The following is a 22709-nucleotide window of genomic DNA, read 5'->3' as shown; positions in this document are numbered from 1 at the left end:
TATGGAAAATTACAATGTGTTACTTTATATTACTCCAACACTATTATTTATGTTCACCACCCACGATTGACCCAACTAATGACACCATTAGTTACTTATGACTTTTAGTGGTAGCACTGGTCAAACAATTGTGCACAAAGACCTAGCTAGACAGACAATTAAAGCAAATTACCTTTTCAAATACAGTAAAAAAAATATATTTTAAAAGACAAGGAATGAGACACCAGAAACATGCTTCATGAAGGAAAGTAGCCATTTATTTCAGATCTTTGACATGAGGAATCAGTAGCCAACCTCTGAAGACAGAATTGAGACAAGCTACATGTTCCTCAGGATGTCAGATGCATGCTGATAGAGAACAGGAGGGAAGAAATGGGTTCAATACAGGGATTGGGGGGAGGAAATAGAAAAGGCACTCTTACTCACAGTAGCCAGCAGACTAGTCTTCGAGTGGTAACAGGAAACAAAACCAAAGCTCCAAGGGAAACCCCATCCATACAAGAGACAGCTTGTAAACAAGGCTGGTTTCTCTGTACAACACCAGCCAAACTTTGCCATCTCTTCATGTAAGGATAAGGTGGGGGAGTTAGGCAAATAGTAGACTTGTATGGTTAATACAATCACACCCAAAATAATCTATGGTCAAAATAGCAACATTCATCACATCAGCCAGTGACAGTTCCCTGTGGAAGCAGACCAAAGCTTTTCTGTATGACACTTTGGAACCACGAGAGAAACACTGAAAAATGTGACCTTAGTTATGGCATTCAGTCAAGTCAAAATGTGATTAAAACCTTTAAGCTGCCTTCTGAAGCCATGGCAAGTGTCAGAGAACAAATAAATATTAAAAGGTTTATTTTATATTGTTTGCCAGTAGTAAGAACTATGCATTGTGGCAAAGACAGCTCTCCTTCAGGATAAAAATTGTGGTTTCTTTGTAGCTACAACTGCCACCAATACACAAGGAAGGAGGGCCTTGACCTTAAACCATTTGATATAAAATGTAAATAAAAAACAGAAGGAAATTAAACTACCTTTTGAAAGAATTGTTTAAAATTTAAACTTCAACATTAGGACAATCCAATGAGAATATTTTAAACGATCAAGTATAAAATCAAAACACACCTACAGACAGTCGCAGTGACATAGCAGCTTCTGACTTTTCTGTATTACGTCAGAAAACAGCACAGACATCTGCAGGGGTATCTGAGACTTTACTCCGCTTATTCAAGAACTTGACAATAAAAATGTGTTTGTTACTCAGCATGCAATGCATAGCATTTTTGAAAAACAGCAACCACTGACCCTTAAAACCGTGCCCTTTTTATATCCTCCAAAAGGATAATTGAAGTTAAAGCTTGAAAAGGTGAGGGAGAAGGATTAGGGGGTCACAAAACCAGACAAAAAAAAAAAAAAGTCTACACTAAAAGGAAAGATTGGGGGCATTACTGTTTGGACCACAGGAAGAGTAGCTAATGGGGATCCCCAGTCAATACTGTTTCCCTAAACGGTTTGCTTCGAGCGGTGTCCCTTACATCCATAGCACCAGTAAATTAACATGATAAAAGTGTAGCCTTGGTAAGTCATTAGACTTAACGGTAACAAACTATTCCCAAACTAATCAAGTATAAGTACAGCTAAGCCCAGATACTAAGAAACTGTAAATACTGCAGTTTGGTTAAGGCTGGGCGGGGGCTAGGAGTTGTAGTGTGAGGGACATCAGTAGAAGACCAGGGTACTTCAGGACCTCCTCAAAGGGGACAATGAAGCACATTTCAGTGATTCAGGTAGCTAGCTAACACCCTTTTATTCACTTAACATTACTTTCCTGAAATATTTTTGAGAACGTTAGAGCTTATACTACTAACAGCAAAAAGACAGTACAGATAACAGAGCGGAGTTAGAACGGGGGGGTTGGGGTGCATTTTGAGGGAAGGTGGAGGGGTAGATCAGGTTTTAATATGCCATTAAGAGGGAAGGGGGGTTTAAAGGGCCTTTCACCCCAAGACCATGCAGGCTTCTCTGTAGTATACACCAACAGGCCTGGGGGAAAAAGCTTGACAGGTTTAGTATTTTAGCTTTTTGGGCACCTCCCATGGGAAGGATTCCCGGCCAAAGTGGCCATAGGCAGCAGTCCTCTGATACATTGGCTTCTTCAGCTCCAGCTCCCTGGAATACACAATCGATTCATTTTAGAGGCCTGTCACAGGAGATTACCTCAGAGCAACAGTTATAACACTCAAACCAGCCAATAGGGAGTGTCGAGCCACAGCAAGAAAACCATGATCAGAAGGGTTCATTAGGCCAGCTTGTAAAGAAGGGTGAGTGAAGCGTTGACACTTACCCTGCCAATCAACTCATCCTTGAGCAGTGTAGGGACTGCAGCTTGGAGATGGAAAGCACACTGATCTCATTTATAAATGGCATTGAACTTTAACAAGGTCTGAGAACCCTATGACCTTCCAATTGGATGAGCAGGAAACCTTTAGTCATGCTGGGTAATTAAACATGCCATCTAGCAGAAGAGACCCCAATGCACCAAGCTTTAACATTACACACTGTACTGGCATTGAAAGCAAGACCGGTTGGGTGCGAAAGGGGTAGAATATCAGATTCGGCAAACTGATCACAAGCCCTGATTGACAGAGCCAAACAGAAAGCAGTATGACAGTAATCATACAGTAAAGGCTTAGAACCATCTCTGAACACTGGCTGTGATGTTTAGGCAGAACAGAAAGACAGGAAGCGTGACTAACATGAGGGAGATTCAGATAGAGGCATATACTTTACCTGACAATGACACCAGGACGAAGGTCAAAGTTCTTCTTGACGATGTCCAGCAGCTCCCTCTCACTCTTCTGGGATGTGCCATAGTGGAAAATGGAGATTGAGAGGGGGTGTGCCACTCCGATGGCATAAGCAACCTGATGTAGCATAGATGGATGAAGAAACATACAGCAGACTTTAGGTTTGATTTTGTGGCACCCCTTCGCACCTATGATTTCTGTGCATGAGGTGTATCAATATCACCCTGCCCTCACCTGGACCAGGACCCTCTTGCACAGCTCTGCCTTAACCAGAGACTTGGCCACCCAGCGGGCAGCATAGGCAGCAGAGCGGTCCACCTTAGTGTAGTCCTTCCCTGAGAAGGCTCCTCCACCATGGGCTCCCCAGCCTCCATAAGTGTCAACAATGATCTTACGGCCCGTCAGACCAGCATCACCCTGCAAGGGAAAGGATGAATAGTTCATGGTCACTCTTACCAAGACATACAGTACCAGTCAAAAGTTATTCTACAAATTGCAAAAATAAAGAAAAACCCTTGAATGAGTAGGTGTCAAAAGTTATTACTGGTACTATAATTATAACAGTAGTAAAAAATAAAATATATCAGTTAAACAAGCTCATCCATCAAAGTTACTTTATTCCCCCCCCCCCAAGCTCAGAGTTCCAGGTCCTAGATGCCCAGTCCTACCTCCACCCCTTAGTCTCACCTGTGGGCCTCCGATGACAAAGCGTCCACTGGGCTGCATGTGATAGATGGTGTCATCATCCAGGTAAATGCAGGGCACCACAGCCTTGACGACCTTCTCCTTCAGAGCATCACGCATCTCATCCAGGCAGATGTCCTCATCATGCTGCACAGAGACCACGATGGTGTGGACACGCACTGGCAGCATTGTGCCACGGTCCTGGCGGTACTGAACTGTCACCTACACAGAGAGAACGTCAGCAGGGTGGTACAACAGCAGGCATGGATTAAAACTAGTTCAATGCTGGAGATACTGCTGGCCACAAACTAGGTTGGAAAGAGTGCAATATTGCTTTTCTTATTCACTTATCTGATGCGTGATAAATAAGCTAGGACAAACTAGTTTTACAGGCACTTCCTCAAATTAACCTAATGTAAATCACCTATCAATTACACACTGGCAGCTTACCTGGGTCTTGGAGTCAGGCCGGAGCCAGGGCAGGGTGCCATTGCGACGCAGTTCAGCCATTTTAGCATTGAGCTTGTGAGCGAGCATAATAGTGAGGGGCATGCACTCCTCAGTCTCATCAGTAGCATATCCAAACATCAGGCCCTGAGGATAGAACACAGAACTGTTACATCAGAAAGGAAAGCTGCACATATAGCAGTCAGATAAATGTACAGCTAACACTGCAGCAGTCCTCTGCATCCCAACACTTACCTGGTCCCCTGCCCCTATGTCCTCCTCATTGCGGTCGATGTGAACACCCTGGGCGATGTCTGGAGATTGCTGCTCTAGGGCCACCAGCACGTTGCAGGTCTTATAGTCAAAACCTTTGGAGGAGTCATCGTATCCGATGTGGCGGATGGTGTCGCGAACAACCTTCTGATAGTCCACTGTAGCACGCGATGTCACCTCACCTGCCAGCAGGATCATCCCAGTCTTAGCAACAGTCTCTGAGAAAGGTGGAAGGGGAAGAGTACATAACCACATCCTTTGAGGACACATCAATACTCATCTGGGGAAAAAACTCAGGGGAATGTTGCCATAATATAGACCTACTACACATTAACAAGATGCATCAAGAGTTTAATGAGCTGCTTCATTTATGTGGTCACAGCTGACTCCAGGGCAGCTAGAAGTTGCATCATACAGAGGTTATTTTTCTTACCACAAGCAACTTTGGCATCAGGATCCTGTTTGAGATGGGCGTCAAGCACTGCATCACTGATCTGGTCGCAAATCTTATCTATATATAAAAAGGGAAGACTAGAGTTGGCACTAGTTCACAAGCCTACAGACATTTGTACAACGTTGGTTGATTGAACAGAACATGTAAATCGTCTGGCATGACACTGATGGGAATTATTGTAGTGCTCTTCTGTTTGGCGCGATTTTATGACAGGCTACGCAGCGGTCTACTGACTGCAGTTATACACATGCGGTACCATATCTCAGGATTATGGCGATGGTGGGAGAGGCTGAACCGGGGAACACCTTGTACTCGCAGCCGTTCAATGGGGATAAACCCGCCACCATTTCCGTGGGTTCACGTGTAAATAAAAACGTATTTTGTTTGGACGTCTAAAGCTAAACTATGACCCGTCGAGACAAGGGTGTAACAATTAATACAATCTCTGTATATGTCCTTACGTAGCAACAAACGCTAGTATAGATCGCGTTCCCCGAGAGCATGCACGCAAACTAGTCCGAATCATCGAAATATATTATGGCTCGGTCCGGGCAAAAGCGTTCTTGAATTAGGCATACTTATGATGACTCGAGAACATATGTTTTTTTAAGCGACTCAATCCCTAGGACGGATATTATTGTCCAATAGAGGCCATGTTAACGTTCAGCAAAGTAGCTAACGTTAGCTGGCTAATAAACCAAGAAGCATGCAGTTGGGCCTCACATGCGGCTTTTATGTAATATGGTTTGATCTGCAGGTAGTTAGCGAAGTATGTTAACTAGCAAGCTAAACTAAGCACCACCGACTTGCATGTGTGCTAGCAAGCCAACGTTTGTTACCCATATCTAAATAAATAGGTACACAGCAAAGGCATACGTTTTTATTATAGGGTGTATTTGTAGCTAGTTAGTTCTTACCAGGGTGTCCTTCTCCTACCGATTCCGAGGTGAATAGGAAGCAGTCCTCGTCAATAAGGGAGTTATGAAAACCGTTCATCTGTCCGTTCATCATTGTTAGCGTTCTTCGTTTGGCAGATAAAATAAATGCCGTATATTGTGGCTTTTATTAATTAATTTATCGTGTCCTCCTGCGAATTCTCCTCAGTCAGTTCATGTCATGCATTCACGATCTTTCGTTCGTGGCGCTCGAGTATTTATTCACAAATTCAGAAACGTCACTGGCTTGGGCGAATTTTGACTCGTTCAATTGCCCAGCCTACAGTGTAGGGAGCGTTTGACGAAACAGTATTACACGTGGGGGTGGAACCAACCATTGTCACCTATGTCTAGATTGTATATTGCTTTTGTCGAATTGACGTCAAAAGTTGTTTTGGTGCATTCTAGCTAACCCTAACCTTAACCTATTCCTCCAAACCTTCTACATTAATTATCCTAAGCTGTTGCGTAAGTTATTCTAAACCTGCTACGGAAAGTCAATTTTTGACAAAAGCTGCATCCCTTCGAGACAAAACCACCATTGACCAGGTGGCTCTACTGACAGCAAAGGTTTTGGGTATCGTGGCTCCTCATCCTACTTCTCGTGTAATCGATTCATCGTTGTAGGATTCGATTGCATCAGCCGTCGTTTATTCATATATGCACGTTTTGGTGAATTGCTTCACCAATTTAGGGAAACTACATTAATTAGGCCACAATATTGCTACCGAGTTTTCCTGTAGCTACATAAATTGCCTGTATTGGTGGAATAAATGGTGAATGTGCAGTTTCACATCGATAAATTAATGGCAAAATATGTCAACAGTCTTCAGTACAGCCTATAGCTGTCTATAGTGTACAAGCTGAATAACCAGTCACCAAGAGAAATGTTCAGGGGCAGGGGGTATAAAAATTAAAAAAAACTGTAAAGGAATACAGTTGTTTTGTAGGCTATAATGTTGTATAAAATTCTGTAAGAGTATGTATGATTTTGATGTTTTGGGCTCCCGAGTGTCGCAGCGGTCTAAGGCACTGCATCTCAGCGCTAGAGGGGTCACTACAGACTCCCTGGTTCGAATCCAGGTTATATCACAACCGGCCGTGATTGTGAGTCCCATAGGGCGGTGCCCAATTGGCCCAACGTCGTCCGGGTTTGACCGGGGTATGCCGTCATTGTAAATAATAATTTGTTCTTAACTGACTTGCCTAGTTAAATATAAAATGTGCACAGTACATTTGCATTAAGCAATGATGGGGATTTTTATCATTTCACATTTAGTTTTTCTTTGAACACTGTAAACTGCAGATTTATGACATTCTATTTGGCATCTAATCTTTCGAATTTAGAAACAGGTTGGTCAAACAGGTGATCAAGGTCCAGCTATGAAATGTGCATCGTCTCAGTACTTTTTGAAACCAAACTGTTTTACGGGCACGGCAAATCAGTCAATGTACAAACATTGTTAATGTTATCTGCACTCAAAAAGGTATCCAATGTTCAAAGCCAGAGCTTTTGATTAAGTTACAAAACGGAGAGGCTGATCTGATCAATCTAGCCTGAAGGGGAATGGTGAAAAGGGGGCTTTTTGTGAAACCCGGAATTCAGTTATGCAACTGATAACACGCTCAGCCTACGCAGGATCGTCCATTTTACTTTGTCATAAACTTATTTTCAGGTTTATCAGGTTGCTCCTGGACATGTATGTCCCTAATCATTGCAATGGTTGGTAGAACTGTAAATCACATTTTGGATGGCTGTTTTATGTCTTTATAAGCAGAGGTTGAACCGGTGTGCACCTCAAATGTGCTACTGCTTGCTACTGTCTGTTCTGTAACCTCTTATAGAATATTGGCTCTAAAATATAATGAGTACCGGCACCCCAAAATAAGCATCGACACCTATTTCAGTCCACTTAATCTTGAATTCATATTCCATTAAAGATTTTTTTTAAATGTTAAATTGCACTTTATTGTATGTCATGTGTTATTATCAGAAAGTGGGGGCACTTGGTGCACTCTAAATGGACCTCCACTCATGTTTATGTCAGATCAGTGACATAACAAGAGAGAGAAGAAAAATACATAACTTTAGACATTCTACTCAACTCAACCCAGCACAGCTTTCATTCACTGGTGGATTCATTGTCACTAGTATTGATTGTTGGGCCACGTGAAATCTGTCTGCATGTACAGTATAGCTTTCCAGCTGTACTTTCTACTCCTTCCAATACCTAGGAACATGATGCAATGGATGTGTTGAAAAGGGCTCCATTACCAAGTAAAAAGCATTTGTACCACAGATGGTCTGGCCACAGCAAGGCACTGTAGATCTGCAGCATCAAATGACAAACATCCAGCACAACACTTCAGCAATACATACTAAAGTAAAGGCCAATCTGGCACGGGATAGCTGGATGCATGAGCTAACCATGTTATGGTCAACTATGTCAAGAATGAGTGTGTGCATGTATGGTGTGTGTTTGGCATTACTGCTTGACCTACATAATGACACCCACAAAGTTATTTATCTAATACAAGGGTTCAATATGGCCCTGGGCTTGCCTCTAGTCTTGCATCAAGAGGGGCCTTCATTCAGCCTGCAACATGTTCCATTCTATTCTTTCTCAAAATATGGGATTAACAGTGGGATTATTTCCTCATTGTTACTGATAATGAAGGGTTACAGCACCCTTTACAGGGCCAGGGTTGTGCAGCAGGGGTGTTGAGGTTCAATGTAAGGACGCTAAGAGAGAGGATTACAAGAAATACAAATTAGACTGCTTAGCACAATATTGAGATATAAATTGTGTACAACACATTAGGAACACCTGTCCTTCCATGACAGACTGACCAGGTGAAAGCTATGATCCCTTATTGATGTCACCTGTTAAAGCTACTTCAATCAGTGTATATGAAGTGGAGGAGACAGGTTAATAGACGGCTTTTTAAGCCTAGAAACAATTGAAACAGGTGTAGGTGTGCCATTCAGAGGACGAATGGGCACAGGGCCGGCTCCAGGCATAAGCGGTCAATAAAAATAAAAAATAAACTTGCTTTAAAACTGCAACATTTATTGCATTTTTTTGGGGGGGGGAACTCAGTCGGGGTTCCAATTTACGGTTGAGCGTTGGAATAGTAGAATACATAAGGTGCATTTTCTAAATTTGGTTGTGCATCTGCAATTTCTGTTATGTCAGTCACCGACAGTCACTCAATTAGCCACGTCAGCTAACAATTTTTAGATTGGTAAATTAGTCTAGCCAAGCCAGCTATCTAAATTTGTAGCAATCATGGCCGAATACCAACCAGGCACATGCAAGGGGCCCTGACCTCCAGCGGGCCCCCATTGATTTTGTTAGTCACTCTCACTCAGATATCATTAAGTGTCAAAATGTGTAGAATTGCAGGAAAGTAGCTTTAAAACTCTCCACCCCGTGACAAAATTGTATGAATTGCAGAAAATTAAAACTGCATGTGTCTATCTGTCCCATGGCAAAATGAGTATATTTGCACAAAATCTGAAATAAAATTGCAAATTATTATTTCCGCCCCATGGCAAAAGGTGTAGAACTGCAAAACAATAACATTAAAATATATATTTCTCTCCACCTTCAAGGGGAGGGGGCACTAAAATGTAGAGTCCATGCCCCCAACGAATTGAGGCTGTTCTGAGGGCAAAGGGGGGTGCAACTCAATATTAGGAAGGTGTTCCTAATGTTTTGTACACTCAGTGTATTTTAGTGACTAGAAGTCAACAGCAAAAGTGGTACCCCTCCCTCATTCAATGCCATGCAATACAGAGATAAACATCTACCATGCCAGAAATGAGTTAATCATCCCAATTTAGGAGCAAAAAGTATAGTGCGAGTGAAGTACAGTGCGAGTGAAAACCAAACAGAATCTGTGCCAGCAAAAGTGATCTGCAAAAAATGTGTTTAGTTACAAGCAGGGCATATTAAATCTGAAAGGAATCTGCAAACTCATCTTTAGTTTGATACTTTTCTCATTCACTCATTGTCATATAATAGGAGCAGAGGGACAATGAGTCAACTGCGATCCTATTATTATCAAGCCATGTGTAAATCCAAACATCCTGCTTCATATCAGCTGCCCCAGTCAGAATGACAATGCATTTTTTGAGAGCGATTGTGTCTGGTCTGTGGCTGAGACACAATAGCACTGCCACGTTCCCCTCTGCCTCAACACCAGGCCGGTGTTGCATCAGGGAGAACAGAGAGCTGGCATTCCCCCTACACACAGCTGAGAAAAATAACAAAAACGTTTTCCTCTAATTATATTATGACTAGTCTACCCCTGAGTCCATGTTGCACAGAGGAGTCAAGCGTAACACTATTAGGTATGGGAGTTGTGCTCATAGCCTCGTTATGTAATATCGTGTTCTATTATCATCATTCCTTTACTGTATGCATGTAGGCTACGTGGAGTGGATAGGTAACAATCACATCTGGTGTCACCAATCCCATTCATTTATGGCTCGCTTCATACAGAGGAGATTCTTATCAATGAAGCCCATAACAGTTACTCAACCAGTGTCCGTCCCATTTAGATATTTTCTTATTGTATGCGATAAGAAAATAATCTTGGAATAATGTCTTAATCAGTTTTAAAAATATATATATTCCAATACAAACCAAACCATGTAGTGCCATGTCGCGCAATGGAAAGTCCTGGTTTGGTGTCACTCAACCAAATCGCCCAACACTTCGCCAGTATTGCATCAGGGAGTTGGCAGTCCTACTCGAGTATCGCGATGTGCGCATGCGTTACATTATGACGACGTGTCGTGAGCAGTGTTGCCAATGTAGCGACTTTGTCAATTCAATTAAATTAAATTCAAGAGGCTTTATTGGCATGAGAAACATATGTTAACATTGCCAAAGCAAGTGAGGTAGATAATATACAAAAGGGAAATAAACAATGAAAATGAACAGTAAACATTAGAAAAAAACAGAAGTTCCAAAAGAATAAAGACATTACAAATGTCATATTATGTATATATACAGTGTTGTAACGATGTACAAATAAATTGTCTCTATATTTAGTAAATGTCCAAACCAATGATGTATTTAAACCCTGGATTACTAATTCTATGTATTGTCCATTGAGAGGCTTTGAAGCCACTGGTCAGCCATATTGACACTCCCCATTAGGCGCAGTCCTCTATGGAATAAATTGAGTTACATGTATTTAATTATTTTTCTTGTTGTAGTGGGGGACAGTAACATTAGTAATCTCTAAAAATTATACTCTAAGGAAAACATTTGTACATTTAAAAAAAATGTTTAGCTCACATAATATAATTAAAAAGTATACATTAAGGTATCTGTAATAGATTAAATGTGGCAAAAATGAAAGTAGACATTGATAAATGCATTTGTATAGGTCGTTATCAATAAAGCGTCACAATAAGGTGATGAGCATTCTATTTGCCTCCGCTAAAACCATTGACAACTGCGTGCTGTCCTCAAGGGATTGTCAAAATAATGCAAAAATTATTTGATTGTAATATGATCACCTCTTGAAGAGCTCATCAGAACAACTAATTTCCGATTATTCCATGCAAAACAATTGTGCACATTTAGCTCTATATCATAGTTATTCAGAAAGTAACTGCATGCTTTTTATGATCAGTAAACATGTAATTTTAGATAGGCTACGTGAGGGTAGCCTAGGCCTATCCATTCGGCATGTAGCTTAGCAAACAATTTGTGTCATTTAGCTTGCTTCATCAGAGAAGGCTTTTGAAAAGAGCTTTACATTGGCAAGTACCTTATTTTGAGTCTAAACTCAGCCTGGTAAAGTTGTCTGTCTGACTAAGTTCCTGTCATCACTAGGCATAGCTGGCAAGCAAATCAAACAATATTTAGATAGCTAGATAGTTTATCCACTGAACGCTAGCTAGCCAAATTGACGTGATCTACACTGCTCAAAAAAATAAAGGGAACACTAAAATAACACATCCTAGATCTGAATGAATGAAATATTCTTATTAAATACTTTTTTCTTTACATAGTTGAATGTGCTGACAACAAAATCACACAAATTATCAATGGAAATCAAATTTATCAACCCATGGAGGTCTGGATTTGGAGTCACACTCAAAATTAAAGTGGAAAACCACACTACAGGCTGATCCAACTTTGATGTAATGTCCTTAAAACAAGTCAAAATGAGGCTCAGTAGTGTGTGTGGCCTCCACGTGCCTGTATGACCTCCCTATAACGCCTGGGCATGCTCCTGATGAGGTGGCGGATGGTCTCCTGAGGGATCTCCTCCCAGACCTGGACTAAAGCATCCGCCAACTCCTGGACAGTCTGTGGTGCAATGTGGCGTTGGTGGATGGAGCGAGACATGATGTCCCAGATGTGCTCAATTGGATTCAGGTCTGGGGAACGGGCGGGCCAGTCCATAGCATCAATGCCTTCCTCTTGCAGGAACTGCTGACACATGAGGTCTAGCATTGTCTTGCATTAGGAGGAACCCAGGGCCAACCGCACCAGCATATGGTCTCACAAGGGGTCTGAGAATCTCATCTCGGTACCTAATGGCAGTCAGGCTACCTCTGGCGAGCCCATGTAGGGCTGTGCGGCCCCCCAAAGAAATGCCACCCCACACCATGACTGACCCACCGCCAAACCGGTCATGCTGGAGGATGTTGCAGGCAGCAGAACGTTCTCCACAGCGTCTCCAGACTGTCACATGTGCTCAGTGTGAACCTGCTTTCATCTGTGAAGAGCACAGGGCGCCAGTGGCAAATTTGCCAATCTTGGTGTTCTCTGGCAAATGCCAAACTTCCTGCACGGTGTTGGGCTGTAAGCACAACCCCCACCTGTGGACGTCGGAACCCTCATACCACCCTCATGGAGTCTGTTTCTGACCGTTTGAGCAGACACATGCACATTTGTGGCCTGCTGGAGGTCATTTTGCAGGGCTCTGGCAGTGCTCCTCTTTGCACAAAGGCGGAGGTAGCGGTCCTGCTGCTGGGTTTTTGCCCTCCTACGGCCTCCTCCACGTCTCCTGATGTACTGGCCTGTCTCCTGGTAGCGCCTCCATGCTCTGGACACTACGCTGACAGACACAGCAAACCTTCTTGCCACAGCTCGCATTGATGTGCCATCCTGGATGAGCTGCACTACCTGAGCCACTTGTGTGGGTTGTAGACTCAGTCTCATGCTACCACTAGAGTGAAAGCACCACCAGCATTCAAAAGTGACCAAAACATCAGCCAGGAAGCATAGGAACTGAGAAGTGGTCTGTGGTCACCACCTGCAGAACCACTCCTTTATTGGGGGTGTCTTGCTAATTGCCTATAATTTCCATCTTGTCTATTCCATTTGCACAACAGCATGTGAAATTTATTGTCAATCAGTGTTGCGTCCTAAGTGGACAGTTTGATTTCACAGAAGTGTGATTGACTTGGAGTTACATTGTGTTGTTTAAGTGTTCCCTTTATTTTTTGGAGCAGTGTATATTAGCTAGCTATCTAGCAAATTTTATGTGGTCCATCAATGTCTGTTTAAATTGCTTTCCAACAGCAATCGTGATTAAACAGTTTTAAAATCATTGTTGAAAGGGGTATAATATTAGCTCACTAAGGTATGTTGGTTGGAGAGAAAAAAAAAAGTACATAACTTACCAATGTTTATTTATAAAGTTTCTAGCTGACAAATATTGTTTATGGCTAGCTAGCACGATACACACGTGGGCAAATGCACCCTTCTGCCACTTGACAGAACAGAGCCCAAAATTGATGGAAAATTAACCTAAACCACACATACTTGTCAGGTAAAACAGTTTTATTTTTTATCACTGAAATATCCAATTAAATGGTGGCCAATTTTGAGCGATAAAGGTGTATTCCAGCTGTGTTTTACACTAATTCCTTGGAGCTGGCTGCGGGCTTGTCTCCCAACTGGGAATGGAATGTTTTAATTAATATGATGTTATTGATAAATTAACCGTTAGCTTAAAAATATTTTTTACACTGGTGGGGGAGTGACAAGGTGGCTTCAACATAGTGCCCCCAATTGGTCATCTAGTATATATATATATATATATATACATATATATACACACACACACACACATCATTGGTTCAGACCACTCAAGCGAATTTTATTGTTAAAAGTGTCTAGTGACAAATTCAGCTGCTTTCAGGCTGCCTTTGTGGAGTTCTATGATTTTGATAAGATTTAGCGACTTTTCCCACTCAATTCTGCCGCAAACGAGAGTGGGAGAAACTGTCTGTGCCACAAAGTCACAGCTACAGCGCACACAGATTTTTATTTATTTATTTTTTAAATTTCACAGACAGATTTTTGTGCAGCAAGGCAAATTGTGATGTGACGTCGTCGCAGAAACGGTAAAACATCGTCGAGTGACATCTAGAGACAAATCAAGGAGCCAATAGCTGAAAAATAGTTGACAACACTGTCCATGAGAAACACCCGATTAGGCTACAGCTGTCATGGCTGGTAAATTGACTTCTTTCTTCTCTGGCTACTTAGTATGGCTGCCACTCACGAAAACTATTTATCACCTAATTATTAGGAGATAAGATCACACTATTACAAAATAATTCAATAACTCATTACGAAATAATCTATTCTCATTATTATGAGAAAGAACATTATAAGGATAAAGACCTCGTTATTATAAGAAAGATCACATTATAATGAGAAAGATGTGGTTACTACGAAATTATGCTATTGCCCGTTATGAGGAATAGTCTCTGCCTTTTATTATGCTGAAAGTTAGCATAGGCTACTCTGCACGCTTGGCTTCCTCTCATGCACAGGTTGACATTATGGCCGGTTTGCTTCAGTTGATACATTTTCTTTTCTTTGAGGCATTGGGAAATATAGATAGTGTTGTCATTAGCTTACGTACATTGCGTAGGATTCTGAGTTTTCTAAAGCTCTACATGTGGAAAAAACAATCAGACCTCCTTGACATAGCGTTATTCCTTTTTTATCAACTCGGCTGACGTGAAGCTTCACAAACTAATGCATCTTGCATCCAAGCAGGAAAATGACATATGGAGCCACAACCAGCAGACCACTGGCTTCCAGTTGAGGCTCGCATCCACTACAAGACCATGGTACTTGCCTACTTTAAGGCTATGCTCAAACCCTACACCCCAACCCGAAAACGCCATTCTGCCATCTCTGGTCTCTTGGCCCTCCCACCCCTACCTGAGGGCAGCTCCCACTCTGCAGAGTCCAATTTCTTCTCTGTCCTGGCACCCCAATAGTGGAACAAGCTTCCGACTGAAGCTAGGAGACGTACTCCCCGTTCTCTCCCAAATCTCTAGTCAGGTCGGCACCAAGCTCAGACAGTCTGTGTTTAAAATACCATAAAGACATATTGTCTTACCCTAATTCTGACTAGGACTACACATTTATTGATTATGATTTTATACATTCTAATCTATTCCATACAATTATATGTTTCAGGGCGGAATATTCTAATCATTCAATTAACAGATCATTCTCAACTATCACTAACCCAAACAGGCTCCACGAGTTCCAAGCCTTGGACATGGTGGTGTCTCCCCAAGAGCCAGACAGAATACCCACCAACAAAACAACTCCTCCATCCGTCATCACCAAAGGTCAATTCAACAGTAAATGTAGGTCTAATTCCCTGACCAAGAAGACAACTGAACACTAGTTGACTGCACAAGGCATCAAAGGTAATACAGGTAATAATGACCTGTAACGCATTGTGGAAGAGACAAAGACCAAGCTGAATGAGCTGGGCCTGAGGATCTCAACCATAGAGAAGTATCAGCTGCAAAATAAAAATAAAATCCTCAAGGAGTAGTTCACCAAAGAGTACATGAAGGCCAAAAGCCTGAAGGATGAACCGGGGTAGCCCCTACCCCTGCAGACCAGCTTCGTACCTTTGCCAGAGGAAGTGGTGTGGTGGGTCCTGTGGGATTATTTAAGATACTTTGAAGAGGTTGGGTTTCAGATGTTTACGGAAGATCGGCAGGGACTCTCGTCTCAAGGACAAGGTCACTAATCTCTGTCGGCTGGGTAGTGAGACAGTGTGTGCGTAGCAGGACATTGTGTGCGTCTGTTTGTGTGTATGTGTGGGCGTGAGAAGTCAGTATAAAATGATTTGTTTTGTATTCTTGACTTTAGAACGTTCCCGTGAATAAACCTTTTTGACTACTTTAGCTGGGCCTCTGTCCGTTTCATTCGACCGGGATCTTACAAATTCTGGTTTTCAGACTGAGTAATATAATTAAATTGGGTTATGTACCTGGAGAACATAATTCTCTTATCAGTTAGGTAAGATGTAAAGAGATATTACAAAAGTATATTTGGTATCAACATTTGTTGTCAATACAGCTCCATTCAGACAAATAAACAAACATGTTTGTAGGTGTACAGTAGTTGCAGACTTAACCACGTTTTCCTCTAGCAGTTTGCCTATGCTTAGCTCCATTCCTGTAACGTCTGCTTCCAACTCACACCCTCAAACACGTAGATCCCCTGAACACAGCTTGTTTTCCAGCCCACACTCTCAAACACCTAGATCCTCTGAACGCAGCTCGCTCTCCAGATCCCAATCACCTGAATTCTAATCACCTGTATGTCATTATCACACACTATTTAGTTCAGTTCAGTTCTTTGCACCCCATCACTGTGAGGTATTGTTTGTTTTGTAACACATGGCTTTCAGAGCGCTGTTTTTCCTGTGATTTATGCATCATGTGTGTGATAGGATTTGCCTGTCTCACTAACAATGCCTTTTGCCTATTCCCTGCCTGTAATTTGGCCAATCGTATTTCCTGTTATCTACCTATTGCCTGATCTCCCGGACTACATTTGTTACGTTCCCCAGTTTCTGTGTTGTATTTAAGTGTGTGTGTTTCAGGAGATAGATTCCTGAAAACTCCCCAAGCAGCTGATTGGTCGACCCCAGGCTAATTGATGATTGGAGCTGACCCCGCCCCCTCGTCAAGAAGCAGCTGACTCTAATCACCATTGCCACCAGAAGATATAAAAGCCAGTGTTCTGTTCAGAAGGGAGATCATGAGAAAGATTAGAGAGAGAGAGAGATTTTTTTTGCTGGAGAATTAGATTGTGATATAGTGTTGGTTGTTTAACAGAAAGTGTGGTATGTAATGTGTTAGTTGTTGTTGGTAGCAGCTTTGATATGTTCTGTGTTTGTTGCTTTGTCAAAGTTTCTTTAGTGGCCTGAGTTAGTTTACTCAGTTTTGTTGTAAAGTGTTTGTGAAATTGTTAATAATTATTCTGTTTCATTTGTTCCCAGGGGGGAAGGGGAAGGCACTTGGGCCTCTTGCCTAAGCACTCCCTGAGGGCATACATATACCCGTAGTATATTCAATGTCTAGGCACACTAGGTAAGACCTGGGCGGACCACCCCCTGTATTTTGGTTAGGGCACCAGGTGGTGCTAAGTTAGGTAAGTTAAGTGGGTAGGCAGGTTAGATAGGAGAGGGGGAGCTTTGATATTTACTTTCTTTCCTTTGGTTCCGTCCAGCCCCTTTTCCCCATATTACCGTGTAGGAAATAAATCCTAGTAACGGTAAATTCTGCCTTTGTCGTCCTTTCTCGCACCTACAGTCCATACCTCTTTCGCTTCACAGAGAGTTGAGTTGCAGCAGGGAGTTGCGTTCCCTCTTTATAGAGGCGTGCGTAACAACATTACTAGCCTTTTCCCTGCCTGTACTGTTGCTCTTTTAGACCCCTGTATATGACCTTCTGCCTGCCCCTGGACCCAGTTACCTGCCTCCTCCTGTGGTCCTTTGCAATAAACACCTGCTGCGCCCTGCGCTTGAAACCAGCTCTCTCCCTCGTGTTCGTTACAATTCCGTTTATTTTTATCCTAAAAAACTCCCTACTCCTTTCCGATGGACAAGTATATCAATAACATGTTACAGCAACCACCATGCTTGAAAATATGAAGTGTGGTACTCAGTGATATGTTGTGTTGGATTTGCCCCAACATAACGCTTTGTATTCAGGACATAAAGTTAATTTCTTGGCCACATTTTTTTCAGTTTTACTTTAGTGCCTTATTGCAAACAGGATGCATGTTTTGCATATTCTGTACTGGCTTCCTTTTCATTGTGATATAGGTTAGTATTGTGAAGTACAGTGGGGATAACAAGTATTTGATACACTGCCGATTTTGCAGGTTTTCCTACTTACAAAGCATGTAGAGGTCTGTAATTGTTTTCATAGGTACACTTCAACTGTGAGAGACGGAATCTAAAACAAAAATTCAGAAAATCACATTGTATGATTTTTAAGTAATTAATTTGCATTTTATTGCATAACATAAGTATTTGATCACCTACCAACCAGTAAGAATTCCGTCTCTCACAGACCTGTTAGTTTTTCTTTAAGAAGCCCTCCTGTTCTCCACTCATTACCTGTATTAACTGCACCTGTTTGAACTCGTTATCTGTATAAAAGACACCTGTCCACACACTCAATCAAACAGACTCCAACCTCTCCACAATGGCCAAGACCAGAGAGCTGTGTAAGGACATCAGGGATAAAATTGTAGACCTGCACAAGGCTGGGATGGGCTACAGGACAATAGGCAAGCAGCTTGGTGAGAAGGCAACAACTGTTGGCGCAATTATTAGAAAATGGAAGAAGTTCAAGATGACGGTCAATCACCCTCGGTCTGGGGCTCCATGCAAGATCTCACCTCGTGGAGCATCAATGATCATGAGGAAGGTGAGAGATCAGCCCAGAACTACACGGCAGGACCTGGTCAATGACCTGAAGAGAGCTGGGACCACAGTCTCAAAGAACCATTAGTAACACACTACGCCGTCATGGATTAAAATCCTGCAGCGCACGCAAGTTCCCCCTGCTCAAGCCAGCGCATGTCCAGGCCCGTCTGAAGTTTGCCAATCACCATCTGGATGATCCAGAGGAGGAATGGGAGAAGGTCATGTGGTCTGATGAGACAAAAATAGAGCTTTGGTCTAAACTCCACTCGCCGTGTTTGGAGGAAGAAGGATGAGTACAGCCCCAAGAACAATCAAGTTTATTTTATTTATTTGGCCCCATCCATCCTCACCTCAACACCATCCCAACCGTGAAGCATGGAGGTGGAAACATCATTCTTTGGGGATGCTTTTCTGCAAAGAGGACAGGATGACTGCACCGTATTGAGGTGAGGATGGATGGGGCCATGTATCGCGAGATCTTGGCCAACAACCTCCTTCCCTCAGTAAGAGCATTGAAGATGGGTCGTGGCTGGGTCTTCCAGCAGGACAATGACCCGAAACACACAGCCAGGGAAACTAAGGAGTGGCTCCGTAAGAAGCATCTCAAGGTCCTGGAGTGGCCTAGCCAGTCTCCAGACCTGAACCCAAATAGAAAATCTTTGGAGGGAGCTGAAAGTCCGTATTGCCCAGCGACAGCCCCGAAACTTGAAGGATCTGGAGAAGGTCTGTATGGAGGAGTGGGCCAAAATCCCTGCTGCAGTGTGTGCAAACCTGGTCAAGAACTACAGGAAACGTATGATCTCTGTAATTGCAAACAAAGGTTTCTGTACCAAATATTAAGTTCTGCTTTTCTGATGTATCAAATACTTGTCATGCAATAAAATGCAAATGAATTACTATTTTTTTTTTGATTCCATCTCACAGTTGAAGTGTACCTATGATAAAAATTACAGACCTCTACATGCTTTGTAAATAGGAAAACCTGCAAAATCAGCAGTGTGTCAAATACTTGTTTTCCCCACTGTAACTACAATGTTGATGATCCATCTTCAGTTCTCTTATCACAGCCAATAAACTCTAACTATTTTAAAGTCACCATTGAAATCCCTGGACGGTTTCCTTCCTCCCCGGTAACTGAGTTAGGAAGGACGCCTGTATCTTTGTAGTGACCAGTGGTGACACGTCATCCAGGGCAGAGCCCCACCTGTTTAGCTAGAACAAAAGCTTGGGTTGCCTGTTTTTTGGCATTAATACGTGTCACATATCAGTTTGCAAACAATGTAATTTTTAAAAATAATAAAGTTAATAAAGCTGCATACGAACATGGTCTCTTTTTTTGCTTTCTTAAGTTCAGTGCTTAAGTTTACCTCAGTGCTTTTTGTGGTGGTGGGGCAGCCAGTGGAAAATACGGAGCGTAGGGGTTGATAATGTTGTAAAGTTGCTCCATGATTGGCTCAGTCACGATAAGGGTAGCCACTTGGGTGCTGCCATAGAGTTACAGTAGTAGTGCCCATCCCAGAAGGCTCAAGGTGATGAAGTTAAATCACGTTATTGTCACATTCGCTGGAATAAATATCGGACCAAGGCGCAGCGGATGTTGAGTTCCACATAATTTAATGATAAAGTGAAACTTAGCAAAGACAAAAACAAATAAACAATAAACTAACGAACCGTAACTACAGAGATGCTACGTGCACTAACTCAAAACAATATCTCATAAAACACAGGTGGAAAAAATGCTACTTAAATATGATCCCCAATTAGAGACAACGACAGCTGCCTCTAATTGGGAATCATACCAAACACCAACATAAAAACACTAAACTAGAACCCCACATAGAAAATAATAACTAGAAAACCCCCATAGAAAAACAAAGGCTCTCTATGGTCAGGGCGTGACATATATCTACAGTAGCTTTGATTGGACAACATCATACTTGAGGGAGAGTGCGAGGAGCAGGCACAGGACGTACCGAACTGGGGACACGCACTTCAGGGAGAGTGCGCACGCACTTCAGAGAAAGCGTGAGGAGGAGACACATGACGTACCGGATTGGAGAGGTGCACTTGAGGCCAGAAGCGTGGAACCGGCACAGGTTGCACCAGACTGCTAACCGGATCATCTGGTCGGATGTTGAGCAGAACACACTTGCACAACATCTCTCTCATCTCACTCTCTCCCAACTTCGCTATTGCCTCCCTGACAGTCTCTGGCTCTTCGCTCTGCTCAGCCGCCAGCTCCATGTGCCCTCCATGTGCCCTGTCACGTTTGCTGGAATAAATCTCGGACCAAGGCGCAGCGGATGTTGAGTTCCACATAATGTAATGATAAAGTGAAACTTAGCAAAGACAAAAACAAATAAACAATAAACTAACAACGAACTGTGACTACAGAGATGCTACGTGCACTAACTCAAAACAATATCCCATAAAACACAGGTGGAAAAAATGCTACTTAAATATGATCCCCAATTAGAGACAACGACAGCTGCCTCTAATTGGGAATCATACCAAACACCAACATAAAAAAACTAAACTAGAACCCCACATAGAAAATAATAACTAGAAAACCCCCATAGAAAAACAAAGGCTCTCTATGGTCAGGGCGTGACATATATCTACAGTAGCTTTGATTGTACTGATTGGACAACATCATACTTTAAAAATCTTAGCTAGCAAGCTAGCAATCATCATCATGAATCAAGTCGACAATCTACTGGCAAATCCTTTTTAATCCTTGTCATATGAAGAGAAATTATAGATAAAATGTATCGGTGCTCATCAGCCATTGAACAAAAACATTACACAACAAGTTGGAGATTACAAATTCAACAATGAGTGGTTTCAAAGGAATCAGTGGCTAACTGCAAGCATTGCAAACCAATCACTAGCCTGCTATTCAGTGGAGTGGGTGTGTGGTCCCAAGTCTGGATTTAAGGGTCTCTTTTCCAAGCTTTAAAGGATGAACATTCAACATTGGCCCTGCTGTCAATCCAGCATGACTTCTGCCTTGTTTTTTTCAGAGTTCCCAGTTATCTTGAAAGCACCATAAATCCAAAGAATGACAAAGTTTGATGAAACAATTTGCCCACAAAGGACTTCCGCGCCACCTTCCTGTTCAAGTGAGCACAACACAACGAGTCCAAAAATGTTTTGTATGCTGCAGCATAAATTATGTAATATGCCAGGGAGATATGTATACTGTAGCTAAGAAAGTAATACTTGTGTAGTAAGCTGTTGGTAGCCCATGTGCCTCACCCTAATAATTTGTTCCCTTTTCCCCCTTTTAATTTTGCCTACTGTTCTTACTTGGTGATGCACATGTAGCCTATAGCCTGTTTTAGAGAAATGTAATCATTGAATATTGTAAGAGCTTTCATTGTCTGCCTAGTTAAATAAAGGGTAAATAAAAAAAATTGTCTGCTTATATGCCCCGTTTATTTATCCTAGGGTTCTGACTTGGTGTACGGGGAGAATACTGTAAAAACGTTCCATGTTCTGAATTCTATCGCGGTACATTTCAAAAGTGCTGAAAAAATAGTAATATTGACTACGTCGGTCCTAGCTCACTCATTAATGTCTTAATCGAAATGACTGATTGCCTCTAATCCGCTTGTCGTCCTCTTACGCCATAGTTTGTACATTCAATTGTCAGTAGAAACCACATTTGTTTAAGCAAGTCAGCCATATCAGCTATGTTTTTTTAAAAGGCAGTAAATGAGGCTGAATGAACTGTTTCGCTGCCAGACAAGGCTCTGCTGATAGCCAGGTGTAGCAGTTGTAAGGTGTTGGGACTCTGCTGTTGGGACAGCTTTATGTATGTAAATAAGAATTTGTTCTTTACTGGCTTGCCAAGTTAAATAAAGGTTAAATAAAAAATCTATTTAAAAAGTTTGTGGGCACCGTTTGTCACCTTTATAGTGCAATTAATGTATTGTTTAGTGATGTGATATGTCATGTGTTGTGTAGTGTAGTGGCTTTGCTGGCATGCATCTAAAAAACATATATTTTTGTTTGCCCCACCAATATTTACATGCTAAAATCGCCACTGGTAGTGACACACCATCCAAAGTGTAATTAATAAGTTCACCATGCTCATTGTTTTCATTTATTTTTTTAACCATCTACCAATAGATGCCCTTCTTTGTGAGGCATTGGAAAAACTCCCTGGTCTTTTTGGTTGAATCTTTGTTTGAAATTCACTGCTGTATGTGTGGGGTACAGAGACGAGGTAGTCATAAGAAAATCACGTTAAACACTTTTATTGCGCACAGAGTGAGTCCATGTAACTTATTATGCGACTTGTTGATCTTTATTTTACATCCTTCAACTTATTTTGGCTTGCCATAAAAAAGGGGTTGAACA

The 22709-nt window shown here is 42.1% G+C and overlaps 1 protein-coding gene across 1 annotated transcript; it reads right to left on the bottom strand.

Moving 5' to 3' along the window:
• Positions 1 to 235: 235 nt before the first annotated feature.
• Positions 236 to 5676, bottom strand: LOC120063001 (S-adenosylmethionine synthase). Its single transcript, XM_039013063.1, has 8 exons — positions 5583 to 5676; positions 4645 to 4722; positions 4194 to 4429; positions 3942 to 4085; positions 3495 to 3713; positions 3042 to 3224; positions 2791 to 2924; positions 236 to 2169 (listed from the first exon to the last, which is right to left on the bottom strand). Exons 1-8 carry the CDS (start codon positions 5674 to 5676, stop codon positions 2067 to 2069), a joined length of 1191 nt encoding a protein of 396 aa, XP_038868991.1. The 3' UTR covers positions 236 to 2066.
• Positions 5677 to 22709: the final 17033 nt, after the last annotated feature.

Source organism: Salvelinus namaycush, chromosome 18, assembly GCF_016432855.1.
Source record: "Salvelinus namaycush isolate Seneca chromosome 18, SaNama_1.0, whole genome shotgun sequence".
Taxonomy (NCBI): domain Eukaryota; kingdom Metazoa; phylum Chordata; class Actinopteri; order Salmoniformes; family Salmonidae; genus Salvelinus; species Salvelinus namaycush.
Note: the sequence above shows the minus strand (reverse complement) of the source record. Positions and strands in the feature narration are given on the sequence as shown.

What these genes read in the sequence shown, in the direction of transcription:
- LOC120063001 (XM_039013063.1), bottom strand. Translation starts at nt 5,676, where the DNA reads ATGATGAACGGACAGATGAACGGTTTTCATAACTCCCTTATTGACGAG. An exon ending in GGTAGGAGAAGGACACCCTG is followed by an intron (nt 4,723 to 5,582) that starts GTAAGAACTAAC and finishes TTTTATATATAG; the next exon opens with ATAAGATTTGCGACCAGATC. An exon ending in GCAAGAGGGTCCTGGTCCAG is followed by an intron (nt 2,925 to 3,041) that starts GTGAGGGCAGGG and finishes ATGCTACATCAG; the next exon opens with GTTGCTTATGCCATCGGAGT.